Source organism: Arachis ipaensis, chromosome B3 (assembly GCF_059453495.1).
Source record: "Arachis ipaensis isolate K30076 ecotype BB chromosome B3, ASM5945349v1, whole genome shotgun sequence".
Lineage (NCBI taxonomy): Eukaryota > Viridiplantae > Streptophyta > Magnoliopsida > Fabales > Fabaceae > Arachis > Arachis ipaensis.
In genome coordinates this window covers 15,042,674-15,060,009 of record NC_142438.1, presented here as the reverse complement: position 1 = coordinate 15,060,009, position 17,336 = coordinate 15,042,674, and the positions used below count along the sequence as shown (strand labels likewise).

General features: G+C 33.3%; 2 protein-coding genes across 2 annotated transcripts; both read right to left on the bottom strand.

The window, feature by feature from the left end:
- Positions 1-2,297: 2,297 nt before the first annotated feature.
- Positions 2,298-5,236, bottom strand: LOC107629748 (uncharacterized). Its single transcript, XM_021117526.2, has 6 exons — positions 4,480-5,236; positions 4,076-4,323; positions 3,785-3,991; positions 3,596-3,688; positions 3,397-3,504; positions 2,298-2,687 (listed from the first exon to the last, which is right to left on the bottom strand). The coding sequence occupies exons 1-6, from the start codon at positions 5,234-5,236 to the stop codon at positions 2,298-2,300; spliced, it is 1,803 nt and encodes a 600-aa protein (XP_020973185.2).
- A 1,773-nt stretch (positions 5,237-7,009) lies between these two features.
- Positions 7,010-9,034, bottom strand: LOC148569900 (uncharacterized). The gene has a single exon (XM_088506711.1). It carries the CDS (start codon positions 9,032-9,034, stop codon positions 7,010-7,012), a length of 2,025 nt encoding a protein of 674 aa, XP_088362837.1.
- Positions 9,035-17,336: the final 8,302 nt, after the last annotated feature.

Here is a 17,336-nt window from a genome sequence, read left to right as displayed (position 1 = left end):
GCTGAATCGCTAATGTTAGAACTCGAATTTGCAACAAAATGAATTTATTATTTACAGTAGTTCAACATAACTAATTAATAATGCTTTTATATTTGTCTTGTTTTATTAATACTATATTAAAATAATTAATATTTTTGTGCTTTTTAACTATTTTTATTATATTTTTTTATAATAAAAATTCAGATATAACTAATTTTACATAAAATTGATAAATAAAAATTATTAAATAATAATTTAGTTAAATTTATTAATTTATTTAATAATTCTTAACTATAAATTATACGTAAAGTTAACTGCGTTTACACCGTTCTTTATATATTTGTGTTTCAATACACATTCCAACCACTTGGAATGCTATCAATTAGTATGAGAGGGGTAGCGATGTCATTATGGCAAAATGCATTTTTGATTAGTGAAAGAGATTTAGATTAGATGATTAGATGTGTGATCACGAGTGAGAGTGGCAGAATAATGAGAATATAGATTTTTCTTGAGAGATGTATGGTGTATGACTGTATAATTTTTTTTTAGAAATAGATCTTTTTAGTTGTTTTTATAAATTATAATTTTATATTATATAAAATTAAAAAAAATTTAATTTTAATATATTAATAATATAAAAAATTTTATTCATTATTTTTACTAATATAATAATATTTAATTAAATAATTTGAAAAAATTTTATTCTATTAATATATTAAAATTAAATTAAAAAATTATGTAAAAAGAATTTTATATAATATAAAAATTTAATTTTAATATATTATTCATATAAAATAATTTTATACATATATTTAATTATGTAATGTATATAAAAAATTATTTTTATATTAATTATATAAATAATTATTAAAAAATAGATATAATTAAATAATTATATAAAATATTTTATACTGTTAATATATCAAAATTAAATTTATGATATAAAATCACATTTTTTTAAATTAATTGGAAAGATTTTTTTACTCGTGTATCATTTAATGTTCATCCTCAATAGTGCGCGGACCACCAAACAAAAAAGGAAGTACGTCGTTGTACAAACCACTTATTTTGTTATCAATAATTTGTCTTCTTTCCTACTATTCTTTTTCATTGTTTCACACTTTCACTCCATTATTATGCATTACATTGTTACATTTGGATCAAATCTAAAACGAATAGCATCTTTCACAAATTTATTCTCATATATTTTATTTTACTCCATCAATGTCCTACTACTTGTGTCATCGACGTTAACGTTTATTTAGACTTCGAAATATTTTCAATTTAAAAGATCGAAGAACTATTGTTAACTTGTTAGTGCGAAATATTTTTGACCTACTACAACAAATTCGGATTGAGGCAACCCTTTAAAAACGTTGCTTATAATAAGAGAAAGTGTTGTCTTTGATAAAAGGCAACACTTTCCGACAAAAGACAACGCTTTTTAGGGGTTGGCTATACGGCCGTTACCTTTGGTCTAAGGCAACGCTTTTGTATATTAAAGGGAATCCTTTTTTTGGCAACCTTCAAAAAACGTTGCCTTTTCTGCAAATAAAGCAACTCCACGAAAGGGTTGCCTTAGAGCACCCAAACACAACGCTTTATATGAAACGCTATGGCAACACTTTTTACGAGTTGTATTTTCTAATATATAAAGCAACACTTGTGCAGAGTTTTTTAAGTTGTTTTTTCATATACCTAAAGCAACACTTGTCCAGATTTTTTTAAATTGCCTTTTCATATACCTAAAGCAACACTTGTCCAAGTTTTTTTAAGTTGCTTTTTTTATAGACCTAATACAACACTTATGTAGGTTTATTTACAGTTGTCTTTTTTTAATACCTAAAGCAACACCTTATTGAATTTTTCTTAGATTCTCTTTTTTAATATTTAAAATAATATTTTTTTATTTTTGTTATATTTATATGACATTTGAAAAGAATATATAACACCCGCATTTGAATAAGATAATAATATATATTGTATATATATATAGAAAGGTCTTCCAAGTACCAATTAACATATATACTTGCTAATAAGTTACCAAGTTAAATAAATAATAAACCCAAGTAAGCAAAATACATGTTTTTCTGCTAATGAACTTAAACAAAAAAGAAACTAAGTTGTCCACTTAAAACTAAAAAGACTTTGTACTTCACCATTGTGGCAAGAATTGTCTTTATGTCTTTAGAAAACTTCCTCCAACAATAAGAGAGCTGTAGTCAAATTTAAATGAACAAAAAAATTATAGTCAAAACATCAGCTATACAATAATATGTATACTCAAGTGGTACAACAATTTAGCATACATATACCTAATCATGATTTGGTATATGAGTCGATGGAGGAGAATGCCGAGGAACTAAATTTGGATCTTGTGCACTATTTGCAGACGATTGCTTAGATCGCAAGAGAGAAAGCGCTTCATCAACATTCATACCAGGAGAAGTTTGTTGCAACATAAGTTTCACAATATCTTCCAATCCTTGCAGTCGTTGCTTATGGTCGTCTAATTCAGTTTTTAAAGCTGTTACCTTCTCTTCACTTTGTTTTTTGATTTCATCTATTTCTTTATTTTTCTTAAGAGAAGTTTTTGTAACAGTTCTTCTATAACATCGAACTCTTCCTAGATTCTCTTTACCAAAAACTTTTTGAAATGCATTAGTAGGAGTTTTTCCAGCTTCTTGGAGATCATCAAGTTTATCCTATACACACAAATATATGATATGTCTATTTTTAGTGATAAAAATTCAATGAAAGAATCCAAAAATCTATTGATAACTAATAGGGACAGCAATCCAAAATAGCCATAAAAGAGCCATAAAACAGCAGTCCATGATAGCCATAAAACATGGTTGTAAATTGTCATAGAACAGCAATTAAATCAGCCATAAAACAACCATGAAATAACCATAAAATAGCAGTCCATGATAACCATAAAACATGGATAAAATAGCCATAGAACAACATATAAATCAGCCATAAAACAGCCATGAAACAGCCATAAAATAGGAGCCATGATAGCCATAAAATAGCCATAAGTAGATACTAAAACAACAACCACGATAGTCATAAAACATGCATAAAATAGCCATAGAACAGCAATTAAATCAGCCATAAAAAAGAAAGCAGCAAGTCAGCAACCGTGACAACCACAAAACAGCCATAAAGTAGATACTAAAACAACAACCATGATAGCCATAAAATAGTCATAAAATAGCTGCCATGACAGCCATAAAATATGCATAAAATAGCTATAAAAAATCAACTAAATCAGCCATGAAACAGCCCATGAAACAGCCACAAAATAGATACCATAACAATAATCACGATAGCCATAAAACAGCAAAAAAAATAGCATCCATGACAGTCATAAAACAACAACTAAAACAAGAAAATTATAGAGGAACTTACAATAACAGCTTGTGTTTCTACATCAAGTGTTTTCCCTTTTAGTCCATTCCGAGTTACAACAAACATTTCAGCTTGATTTGGTTCCTCTTTGTTCTCTTTTTTCTCACGCTACAGATCAAGATAACAATTACAAAGTTATAACATACTAAAATTAGGGAGAAGTAACAAGTAGAGAATTTTAACTCAAATGTGACCTTACCAAATCAACACGCACTCTTGCAAAATTGATTGGTCCCATTTTATGCCTCCATTGTTGCTTCTTGCGATTTTCAGAATTTATAACACACATGGCCTGTGTTTAAAATAAACAATGATGAAAAAAATATAAAAATTGAAAGAATTATACTTGATCATATCAAATAATAATAATTGAAATCCTCTAGCTCACTTTGACAGTTGGAATACTCCAATATGCAATTAGCTTCCAAAATTGTATTTCTGGAATTTCCAAAGGACGATTCACCAACATATCCTCAATATTTCCAGAATATGGTTCAAAATGCTTCTTTTTTATTCTTGTTTTGTAACGCTTCCATGCTCCTTGAACACCATTCATCACCCATAACTTTGAAGATTTTGGAAGAATGAACTTTGACTACAAACACATCAATTTTATCATATCATATGCATAAAAAGATTATTAACATATGGCATAAACATAAAGATAAATGGAGCTTACATTAATATACTTCCAAATGCACTTTTTGATTTGCTTAGGCACAGCTTTCCAATTAGTGTACATCAAGGTAATAAAATCACTATTCTTTCCCATTGTTCCAATAAAATTAGTTAAATCCTTCACTCTTTGAGCAGTTGGCCCCACGACTGCTCCCTGATCAAAAGTCACTTCCTCCCTTTCTTCCCAAGTTCTTGCATAAATCTTTAGGCATCTTGTTTTTTCACGAGTCTTTTTAACCTTTGAAGTATCTATATTAAAAATTGAGAAATAGTACAAATTAAAACCAAAGACAGCCGTGAATCATATATGGAGAGAGATACCGTGAAAGGTATGGAAAGGGCAGCCCCATGCTCATAGATAAAAAGAAAATATAAAACAAATAGCAACAAACTAAATTACATCACCTTCTACATGAGCCTCTTCCATAACTTGATCTCCTTCTACATCAAAATTGTCACTTTCATGTTCACCAATATAATCTTCCTCAGAGGGGATATGAACATTTTCTCCATTATTCGGGGATGGCCTAGATCTAGTATCCTCAGTAGTTGAAACTTCAGTATGTTCCTCTCTTTCCACATGAATTTCTTGGTCACCCAAAAAAGCATCAAGAGTCATTGCTGGACGCTTTAAGTTATTTTTTAAGTTTGTCAAGTTAGCTGGTTCTTTTTTAGTAGCTCCAGCATCCTCACCAATTGACTCAAAGTCATCTTCCTCTTCTCTTTCCACTTCTACTCCTTCTGTATGCAAAAAGGCATCAAGAGCCATTGCTGGACACTTTGCCTTGCTCTTCATCTTCTTAGGAATTGGTTGTTCTTCTAGTTGAACATTACTCCTCACTTGGTTATGGGAAGACCTCAAAGACCGGTTCATAACATTGTCTACAAGTGTTTTATTTCTCCCTTCCATTGAATTCTCCCTACTATATTTGTCTCCAATTTCTGAAATTTTTCTCTTAGGCTGTTGTGCTATTTTGGCTTGATTACTTCCTTTATCACCTTTGGTTATAAAATTTCGAACTAGTTTCGCAGCAGAAGATACTTCCTTCATTTCAAATTCCTTAACTTTTGCATGAGCTTGATACTTTTTTACCAGTCTTTTCCTCTTTGAAGTTGCTCCGTTTTCCATTAAGTTGCTGTATAAAAATATTAAAACAGCCATAAAATACAATTGCATATGCATCTAATAAGGGGAAGAGGTAAACCATAACAAACAATTACCAAATTCTATATCACAATATTCAGCAAATCATGTTCAAAACTGCTAACATAAAGCGATAACTCTGACTTATATACCATAAAAGAGGGAAACAAGTCACTCAAAAAGTCTTCGGAATCATATTCTTCACTCAAAAGGCAGAAAAATGCAAAAAAATTCAAAATGCAGAAAAATATGTCCCACACATACTCATAATCAAGATGCAGAAAAATTTAGAAAATTCTAAGAAGCAACAATCAGAATATAAAAGAGGGAAAACAAGTTGAAAACTGCTAACATAAAGCGATAAATCTGACTTATATACCATAAAAGAGGGAAACAAGTCACTCAAAAGTCTTCAGAATCATATTCTTCACTCAAAAGGCAGAAAAATTCAGAAAAAATTCAAAATGTAGAGAAATATGTCCCACATAAACTCATAATCAAGATGCAGAAAAAATTCAGAAAATTCTAAGAAGCAACCATCAGAACATAAAAGAGGGAAAACAAGTTGAAAACTGCTAACATAAAGCGATAAATTTGACTTATATACCATAAAAGAGGGAAACAAGTCACTCAAAAGTCTTCGGAATCATATTCTTCATCCGATCCTGTGTTATACTCTTGGGAAAAATAAACTTCTTTTGCGACATCGACCAGAACTTCATTCAAATCATTCCTTACCAAGTCTACTTCACCATCATCATTAGGTAAAGAAGGAACCGTCGAATTATCAAATGGCTCATTTTCATAAGTATCTTCAGCATCAATGGAAACTTGATCACTTATGCTAAATAGGTCCCTTGGAACAGTCTTCATTACATAATGTTTATTTTTATCAAATGCATCTTGCACATAGAAGCATTGGTGCACTTGACATGCCAATACAAAAGGCTCTTTCTGATAGCACTTTTTGTTAAAATGCACATATGTCGAGCCATAAGCATCCTCCCTAGCCTCATACCAATCACATTTGAACAATGTAACCTTAAAATTTTCATAGTAGTCCAACTCAATGATATCATTCACTCTACCATAATAAGAAACGTTTTCATGAATTGGATTTGCATCCTTTGTACTTGCAAAGCTTGTCGTTAATGCTACTAAAGAAACACCACTATTTTGTGTCTTGCGTCTTACCTCACATTGCCTAGTGTGAAATCTATATCCGTTGATAAAATAACCAGAATATCTTTTTGCACATTGGGTTGGTCCTCTAGAGAGCTCTTTTATCGAATTTGGAACATCATGCCGCAAAGCACGTGTTTTAAACCATGTAGAAAAGTTTTTGCTATGGCTTTTAGCTCTCATCCATCGTGTTCCTTGTTGATAAGTTTCATTCTCACTAAAACTCAAAAGTATAATATTTGTAAGTATAAAACAGACCTATCAATTTCTAATTAAAATACCAAAATATAGTAGAATTAGTATGATTTACCTAACATAGTCGTCTATTTTGTGACAATTCAATAATATGTAGCTATAAACTTGCTCTCGAGACTTGTCGTCAAGGAGAAAAGGTTCACCTTTCTTTGCACCCAAAGGAACACCTCTTTTTGGAAATAGATTCGAAAATGCATCTGTAGTTTCCATCATAGAATTATTAGGTTCATCATTATTTCTGGGTTGTCTATTCAATTTTGTTTGGACACCAGAATGTAAGTAACGTGAGCAAAATGTCAAACATTCTTCAACCAAATATGCCTCTGCAATAGATCCTTCAGGACGACTTCTGTTTCAAACATAGGACTTCAAAGTACACATGTATCTTTCGGGAGGATACATCCACCGAAATTGAACTGGACCTCCCAATCTCACTTCATTAGCCAAATGAATAGGCAAATGAATCATTATGTCGAAGAAAGAAGGAGGAAAGATCCTCTCTAATTGGCATAATGTTGTGACAATATCCTCTTCTAATTGATCTATCTCTTGTAATGTGATAGACTTTTGACACATTTGACGAAAAAATGAGCTAAGTCGAATCAAAGGAACTGCAACTTGATCTGGAAGTATTCCTTTGATAGGAATTTGTAACAAATAGTGAAGCATGAAATGAGCATCATGAGTCTTATAACCAGATATTCTTCTCTCCAAAAGGTTCACACACCGAGAAATATTTGAAGCAGAGCCATCTGGCAACTTTGCTGTCTTCAAGACGTCACAAAAAATTGACTTTTCAGCATTGGTCATTGAGTAGCATGCCTTTGCCAGCTTCACCTTTTTCCTACCATTTGTTTTCTTAGGGTGAAGGTTCTTTCGAATGCCTATTTCTTGTAAGTCATATCGAGCATTTGTGTGATCTTTTGTCTTGCCAGAAATATCCAAGAGAGTTCCAAGAATACTATCAACTATGTTCTTTTCTATGTGCATCACATCTAAATTGTGTCGTGATGTGTTATACTGCCAATAAGGTAAATCAAAGAATATTGACCTCTTCTTCCATGGACCATCTTTCTTTGGTTTTAGCTTCCCAAATGAAGTATCCACATACTCCAACTGACTTAAAGCTTCAGTACTCGACAATAATGGTGGAGCTTGCCTATATTCTACTTTTCCATTGAAAGATCTCTTATTAGCTCTCCATGGATGATCCTCAGGCAAAAAGGCACGATGACTCATATAGCATGTCTTGCGACTATATTTAAGATAGTTAGAACAAGTACTATGGTTACAACAAGGGCAAGCTAGCTTCCCTTTTGTACTCCAACCAGATAGCATTGCGTAAGCCGGAAAATTATTAATTATCCACATAAGAGCTGCATACATTTGAAAGGTTTCATTTTTTGATGCATCATATGTTTCCACCCCGACCTCCCACAACTCCTTCAACTCCTCGATCAAAGGTTGCAAGTAAATGTCTATATCATTTCCTGGTGACTTTGGTCCAGGGATTAGCAACGACAACATAAAGTATTCCTGTTTCATAGACATCCATGGCGGCAAATTATAAGCCATTAAAACAACAGGCCACGTGCTATGAGATATGCTCATGGTTCGATATGGATTGAATCCGTCACTTGACAAGCCAAGTCTCACATTACGGGGATCGAGAGCAAAATTTGTATGACGATTGTCAAAGTCCTTCCATGACTGCCCATCAGCGGGATGCCTTAACTTCTCATCTTTTCTGCGTTCTTCGTCATGCCACCTCATGCTTTTAGCTGTTGCTGAGCACATGAATAGTCTTTGAAGCCTGGGAATTAGGGGAAAGTGTCGCAACGTCTTCACAGGAATATTGTGATATTTTTTTGAAGGCAAAACATCAGCTTCAACTACAGGATGCACAATCCAACGCGAAGCGCCACATTCATGACAAGATGTGTCCTTCTCGTACTCTTTCCAATATAGCATGCAATCGTTCGGGCATGCGTCAATCTTTTTATAGTCAAGACCTAAGTCTCTCACCATAGTCTTGGCTTTATTGAAAGAAGTAGGAATATTTAAGTTAGGAATAGCCTCTTTTAGCAACTCTAAGAGAGAAGTAAAAGAGGCATTACTCCACCCATGTTGACACTTTAACAAGTATAGTCGGATGGTGAAAGACAACGTAGAAAACCCGTCGCAACCGGGATACAGTTCTTTGCTAGCCTCTTCAACCAAGTTATAGAATTTCTTTGCATCTTCATTCATACCTTCTTTTATCCCTTCCGCTTGTGCCACATCCCGAAATCTATCGTTCAACAAGGCGTCCATGTCGTCATATGAGTTAGTCTCACTCTCACTATTAATCTCATTATTGCTATCGCTATCAACATCCATGCCGACTACACTTTCCCCATGATGAATCCATCTCGTATAACCATTAACGAATCCAAAGGCAATCAAATGAATATAAATTATTTGTCTTTTGTGCCACAAGAAATTACAACAATTTGCACAAGGGCATAAGATTTCCTCTCCTTGTAGGTATTCGATGGAGTAAGCAAAGTCTAAGAAGTCATTGACACCGTTACTAAACTCAGCTTTATCTCTCGGTAAACTCATCCAATCTTTTTCTAGGTCTTGGGAAAACCTAATTATTCATATATTATTACTACTATTTAACTAATAACCATGTAAATAATAATGTTTATGCACAGTAAGTATATAAATTCATAAAAAAGGCACATAAAAATATTATTATTAAAATTAAGAAACAATGAAAAAGACACATAAAAGACATTCAACATGAAAAAAAAACTGCACAAAGGTCATAATATACATATGAAAACATACAAGTATAAGTAAGATAAAAAAAACTTACGGAGTCATGGCTAAAAAAATTGCAATCTTCAAGTCCTAGAATGTCCACCAATGTTCTTCAAACTCCTCTGAAGCAATCTTTCTGTATAACAGAGGAAAGTATCAAATTTACATTACTCCATGTGGAAAAAAGAAAAATCAAACAAAAAATAATAATCGAACAAAAGTCCAAGGCACTGTCCTCCACCAAGTACACACAAACACAAACACAAGCCCAAAAGCTTATGCAATTTAAATAATCAAATAAAACATGCTGCTTGCCTTCTAAGCACAGACACACAAAATATAATGTCGCATGATTGAGGATAAACACAAAAATAGATTAGTGTCATTATCAAATATCATCCTCTGGTTCAAAAATAGATATTCCTTGTTCCTTTCTCTGCACAAAAAATGTTTCCTAGAATTTAAGAATAAAGCCCAAGAGGAATGGCATGAACAAAATTCTGTTTTTGAGCGGCTGAAAAAAATACAGTGAAAACCCAAGATTCCATAACTCTTTAGTTACAACTTTTACTACATAAAATCTTGTAATTCATGGAACATAATACTAGACTTTAAGAGTAACTTAAAGATTTAAAAGGTTCAAGGTAGGGTTTGTCTTGAGATCCAAGTATTTTAATTTAATTTATATGGTTATTTTTTTAATTATCCCTTTATCTCTCTATATTGATTTATATATTTCTATTGATTGATATAAATTAAATGTATGATTTGCATGCCCAATTTGTGTTGTGCTAATTGAACTTTGATTAAATTATATATATATATATATATATATATATATATATATATATATATATATATATATATATATATATATATAAGAGTAACATTGAACTATATGGGTTAAGATTTTAATTTTCTAACTGCTTGATGTAGGTTAGATGCTTGGTGATATCTAAGAATTTATGTAAAAAAGAGAATAGGAATTGCGCATACTTGTATTCAAAACCATATATACAATCAAGAACACAAGTACGGGCACAGCAATATGATTCAGAAGAATAAATAAGGTCTGAATTGTGATATATCTTTTCCTCCAACATGAAATTTGGCCATGAGTTGGAAAAAAGATAAAAATATACCGACTTACGTTACATAAATCTTTAGAAGTCCAACAAATATAACAAGAACTATGGACATCAGCATATTTTGCAATTCTGCTAATGTTAGTAGAAATCATGGTTGTATTTTATAATATAAAATTGGATGAACCTTAGAATTTTCAGTCATATTCTAAATCAGGATGATAATTGATGATATTAGCTGGCTACAATAACCCAAAAGTATGAAACTATAGCCATAGCATTCACCGCAGCAATTTAGAGAATTCTGACAAAAAGAAAAGAAATTGTGAAATCATATAGAGGATGTACCTTAACAGTTTTTGCAGATCCTCGTATTTTTCCCCAGGAAACAGCTTTAGAAATCAGAATTAAGATGCACAAAAATTCAGAAAACCCTAAGAAGCAACAATCAAAACCATAAAAATTTCAGAAAAATTGAAATAAAACCCCTAAAATCAGAATTATAAAGAAGCCCCAAAAATTAAGATTCAATGCATTCAGAGTTCATAATCAAAATAAAATTCAGAACATTCCCAATCATCATTCACAATCAATGCATTCAGAAATTTCATTCCATAGTAAAATTTAGAAGCTTTCTTACCAACCTGATGTTGAAAAAAATCTAAGTAAGAAGCAAAAGATGACTCTATACTTGATATATGCTTCCAATTTTGTTTTATCTAGTTCACGAAGATAAGAAAAAGAGAAAAAGAAATAAGAAAAGTTCATACCAAGTAGTCAATACTGGTGGTTCATTGCATGAAGGCACTGGACAATTCTAAGTATCACGCCTGGTCTCATCAACCGCAAACTGCTTCTTTTCGTACCTTAACACAGCTTTTAGAATAGAAGCTGCAAGAAAAATATAATAGTGGGAATTTGTTTAACCATGGTCAAAAAGATGGAACTGAAAAAGCACCAGGAAGATGTTGATCCACATGAAAACTTCAGAAAAATTAAAAGCAAACCCCTAAATTCATAATTATTGAGAAGCCCCAAAAAGACATGCATTCAGAAATTCGATTTACATACTAAAATTCAGAACAGTCCCAATTCTTAATTCACAATCAATGCATTCAGAATATTCATTCCATAGTAAAATTAAGAAGCTTTCTTACCAATAAGCAGAGGAGGAGGAGGGGGGTTACAACTGCGTGTAGTATTGTGAGACCTTGCGAAGAGGAGAAGGCGAGACAGGGGAAGAAGTGGAAGCGGGAGAAGGAGAGGGGTTTCTCGAACAAGACCCTGTACGTGGAGCCGATATAGGAAGAGGGGGGAGCCGTGGAGCAGCGTGCGTGGAGGAGAGCACCGCGCCGATGCCCGTGGAGGAGAGCACCGCGCCGACACCCGTGGAGGAGAGCACCGCGCAGAAGCCCGTGGATGAGAGCAACGTTCCAACGACCGTGAAAGGGAGAACCGCGCCGTCGCCGTTTGGAGTGGACAACACTGCGATTGAGAGTTGCGGTCGATGAGGAGAAGATCCGCAATCGGTGGTGTGGCCGTCTGTGTGATAATGTTAGGGTTACAGTATCTGATGAAATGAGGAAGCTAAGTGATGAAGGAATGAAGTGATGAACTGATGAAGAGCATTGTGTCTTTTCTTTCCTTTTTTTTTCAAGTTATTTGATTGGAAAATAATTGGTGGGAATATGAAAAGTTTTCCTCTAAAATTTGTAACTGTGAATAATTTTAGGCAACTTTTTATAAATGTTATTTATTCAATTTTTTTATAAATTTTATAAAATGTTGTATTTTTATTTAAAAATGTTGTCTTAAATATTTTATATTGTAACATTTTTTTAGTGTTGTTTTAGATATCAAAGACAACAATTTTTGTGGGTGGCCAAAAATTTAGTTATCTTAGCCTTATTCAAAGGTAACATGTCAAAAATATTGTCTTTGTCTATCTAAAGCAACTTTTGTTAAATGTTGCTTCGAATAAGGGTTACCTTAGGCCAAAAATGTTGTAGTGAGCAAAGCTAAGAGAGTAAATAGGTAAATGCAAAAGCTAAAGAGTTGAAAGAAATATCTTACTAAATAAAAAAGCAAGAAAACTTGAAAATTCTATTTTTTGCTTGGTGAAAGAGTATAATTAAATTTAGGAGGACAACTAAACTTAAAAAGGAGGAAAAAATAGAAGCATATCAACCAAAAGATAGCGATTAGTCAAAACAAGTAGTGTCAGAGGCATGAAAGAGTTGATAGCATTCATTTAGTCAAATTCTTTTATCTAGAATTGAAAAAGTAGAATAGATAAGAGGGATAAAAAACCCTACAAAAAACACATGCTTAATTTTCAAACTACTTGAGCACCAAGTAATTTGATGAAATAATTAGAAATAATGGCTTCTTATTAGAACGTAGGTTGAAGAGTTTGACATTTAAGAAAGTCGTTTTTCCATGACATGGGTAATTATTTGACCACTAAATAACATTGAGTTGAACTAAGAAGTTCGTCTAAAAACAGAGGATTTAAAGATCAAATAGAGAGTTTTCGGCTCACATCTCACATATAAATATTCTAAAGAATTTAAAGATCACACGAAATGAAAGTAAAAGTAGAAGTAAAAGAGTATAAATACATGAATGTTAGGATTCTTTTTTTTACTTTATATGTTGATTGCTTTTCTTTTTCTTTCTTTTATCTTCATGTTCTTATTTCTTTACCTGTTTTCTTTCTTTATTTTATTTTTACACTACAAGGGACACGCTGAATAGCAGCGGTTTTTATAAGAATTTGTCGCGGTTTTTAACCGTCGCAAAACAGTATACTAGCGGTTCCACAAATGTTACAAGTTAGGGGTGAAGATTTGATTTTGCGGCGGTTTCAAAACTGCCGTTATTTGGTCATGGATTTTTAAAAAAAAATTACGGTGGTTTTAAAACCGCCGCAAATCTATCTGAGGTTTTTTTTAAAAAATTCGACGGTTTTGAACTGTCGCAATTTCATACAACAGTTTTTAACAAAAAGCCTACATTTGTCTAGTGTATTTTTCTAGTGTTATCCTTTCTAAGGGTAAATACTACTCTATCTTGGAGAAAAATATAATATAAAAATCAAATTAAAACTTAACAAGCAATGCATTACTTAGAAAACTAGCAAAACTAACTCCAGTATAAGCCAATTAAGCCAACCATCTTTTATTTCTCACAAATCCAAAATCTGTCACATTGCACCCTAGCATCTTCAATAAATCCAACACCAAGGGCATGAAAATGGTGATGAAGATCAACAGATAGCCTGCAATTTCAATACCTATAAGAACTTCCAAAAAGTAATTTTCAATTAAGCTTAACTTGCAAGAATACATCACATTTTATAGCTAGCAGCCTAGCAGATCTGTACTGCTAATACATACAACTGATTGCCAAAGCACTCCACCTTTCAATATAGCTATAAGACTAGGTTATATCAAAATGGCCAAAATATAAAACCCTTGCCTCTAGAGCAAAATTGCCAACATAAACAGTGGTATATTGAGGATTCTTTTCTGGTGCATCATCACTGGTTACTTGTTGAGCTTCTTCTACAATTAGAAAACAAGATAACCATGAAATAAAAATCATCCACCAAGCATAATCCACAATCAGGCTACTACAAACAATAAATGAAAAAGTATCCATACATTAAAAAAAATAATTATTTAAAAAAATATCAAATATGAAATATATGATACAAATCAGCAGCATGAACACATAATATATTGAAGTGCCACCTTAAACTTATAATAAGAAAAAAAATCATGTTGTAGATCTCAAAGGAGCTTTCAGGAAGTAGGCAACAAATTCAATCTCACCCGATATTCCATTAGTTAACTCCACAACACTTTTAGAACTCTGCTTTTCATCATTGCTGTTAGCTCCCTTAGTGGCCCAGTTACAGTGTATCTGTCTACTTCCAAGCCACTTACCTAAAGTGTCAGAAAAATATTAAAAGTTTCATAAACAATAGAAGGTGCTAATGTGTAAACTACAAACTAGGAATGGGCAAAAATAAAAAACAACAGCTTACAAATCCAAGGGAAACTATCATCATCAATGATGAGAACCTCATCACCACAAAATATTTTCAATAGAGAAGTGAAAATGCTCAACATATGTTAAATAATAAAACACAAGAATCAGTAAATACACTAGTTTTCTTACCTCCTCCAAAATCCTAGACCACAATGATTTTTTCTTCAAATTTCTCACATGCTTCTTTTGACGCTTCAATTCTGCTCTTAAAATTGCAAGGCTGTCTCCTACACATGTGATAAATATTGATAACCTAAAAATAAGAAAACTCTAACAATAGTAACGAAGACTACATAGTTATAACATGATTTCTTAAACTGAAAATACTTCCTTCATCAGATATTTGGACATCTAGACAGATTTATTTCAAGCACTACAAAATTTCTGTTCACCACAAATCAATCCTCTTTGTGTGGTATTTGTCTATTTGAAAATATTTACTAGTGAGAGTACCAAATAGCGGGCAAATATCAGCTCAAAAGTTAAAAAACACTTCTTATAGGATAGCTAAAACTCATGGATGCGATACCTTAAATGTATGTGTTAAAAAACAACTACTTTTGGACATGAAAACTCCTAACTTTGTCATGGTCTACAAGATCAAAATATATGTCCTTTCTAATTTGTTCTGCAAGATTTTCATCTCGTGCCACCTAAGAAGCATTATATTCTATTAAGTAATAGCTACGTGCAATTGCATCTAGCAACTCATAGCATATTTATAAGGACAAACAATAAGTTAACAAAGAACCTTTATAATAGTATAAAGATGGGCTTTCTTTCTTTTTGTGTTCTTTTTCCTCCTGCTATTTCTTCAACCTCTCCTGCAAATCATCCATTGTACATGCTCAGTGCAGATTTTTCAAGAATAGAGCAACTAAGATTACACAATAGAAGCTTAACCAACAGTAACAAACGGAGTTTGAGATCACATTGACTCCAAATACTCGTCATAATGAACTTCCCAAGAGAAAAACAACATTTATTAGCTGGAAAGAACAAGACTTGTAAAGAAGGTTCAATTGGGACCATTCACATCGGATGCAAAGGCTAATCATGACTTAATATTCTCATATCCATCATAAATAACTAAGTTATCCTAAGGCACATTAATTCTAATTACATGATTGCACTTACTTCACTGTAGTTTGAAATCAAATGATGCTCTTACAAGCACAGTCATGAAAAAAATAATAAAATACCTTAGGTCTCTAGCATAGCAACAATGTTCATTACTGTTACAACTTGGAGCTTGGGCAAAATTAAATTTGAAAACCAAACACGACACACCCCCACATAGGTAAACGCCATCAAATTAGAGGAAGCAAGTAATGAAATCTATCTTTGTTTTAATGAGTATAATATCTCAACACCCTCATGGTGGAGAAAAAGTTTATCAAGTGCCAATACAACATATCCAAGGAAATAATAAATCAATAAAATGTACAATACCCATGTCATTGCCAGTCAGGCAGTAAAATTAAATTTGAAAAGCAAACAAGACATACCATCGATGAAGCAAAGCAATTACTGGGTACAAAAAATGAGCAAAGCCAATTTCAAAGTGCATAGAAATAAAGTTAGGAGAATAGTGGAACAAAATAGAAGCAAAACAGATTCAAGAAAGGAAGAAGCAGAGTTACCGGTGAATCTGTCTTGTTTTGGCGACGGTTGTAACTGGTGGTGGCGTGTTCGACGGTGACCTCCTCTCCCTATTCGGCTCCTCCCAGCGGCGGCTCTATCAATGGCAGCAGCAGCAAACCCTAATGGCGATGGGAACAGGGTGCGACGGCAACGACCTTGACCCCAATCAACGGCAGTGGCTGTGGCAGAGCAGGCCGGTGCGAGAACGGACCTCCTCCTTCTCCCCTGCGTTCATCGTCTTTTGCTTCTCCTTCACTCTTCGTAGTTCTTCTCCTTCGTGAGCACGCGCTCTCCCTCTCTTCACAAAATCTCTCTCTCTCTTTGGCTTCAGTGGCGACGACAGCAAGCTTAGTGGCGGCGGCGTGGCAAGACACGACGGAGAAGACCCGCGTGAGGACGACGACGGCACTGGCTTCACGGTGAGTTGATGCGGTCTCCCTCTCTCTTCGTGGTTCTTTCTCTTGCGATTCTGGCTTTCTGGCGGCACGACAACGCAACGGTGGCGACGAACTCAGCAGCACTGGCCCAACTCCTTCCTCCCTTCCCTCTCCTTCTCCGTTTCTCCCTCTCTTCTCTTTACGTTTCTTTCTTTATTTTTTTTGCTGAAGTTGTTTAGGGTTGTGTTTTTGGGAAGGGGGAGATTGAAATATCGCCAAAGAAAAGGAGATTAGCAGCGGTTCTTTAAAATTTGTCGCAAAACCAAATCAAATAGCTGCTCTTCCAGTGTTCACCACTGAAACTGCTGGAAAACCACCAGATAGTGGCGGTTGTCAAAACAACTGCTAATTTTCTGTCATTATCTTTTGTTTTGTGGTAGTGTTATTTCATGTTGTTATTTTTTTTACTTGTTTTCCAATTTTCAAACATTTTAATGTTCAATTTTCATCTTAATCTTTTGTCAGATCTTATTTATTTATAAGTTCTTTGAAATTATTGTTATTATTACATTTAACAACTGTCACTATAAGAAAAAAATTTTGTAGCCACGCTTTTTTTTGTCACGCTTTAAAAGCATGGCCAAAAGGGGTCAATGGCCCCGCTTTTATGAGGGTGGCGATTGATTAGAGATTTGGCCACGTTTTTTCTTG

What these genes read in the sequence shown, in the direction of transcription:
- LOC107629748 (XM_021117526.2), bottom strand. Translation starts at nt 5,236, where the DNA reads ATGGCTGTTTTAATATTTTTATACAGCAACTTAATGGAAAACGGAGCA. An exon ending in GGAAGAGGCTCATGTAGAAG is followed by an intron (nt 4,324 to 4,479) that starts GTGATGTAATTT and finishes TTTTTAATATAG; the next exon opens with ATACTTCAAAGGTTAAAAAG. An exon ending in CAAGAGTGCGTGTTGATTTG is followed by an intron (nt 3,505 to 3,595) that starts GTAAGGTCACAT and finishes CTTGATCTGTAG; the next exon opens with CGTGAGAAAAAAGAGAACAA.
- LOC148569900 (XM_088506711.1), bottom strand. Translation starts at nt 9,034, where the DNA reads ATGGATGTTGATAGCGATAGCAATAATGAGATTAATAGTGAGAGTGAG.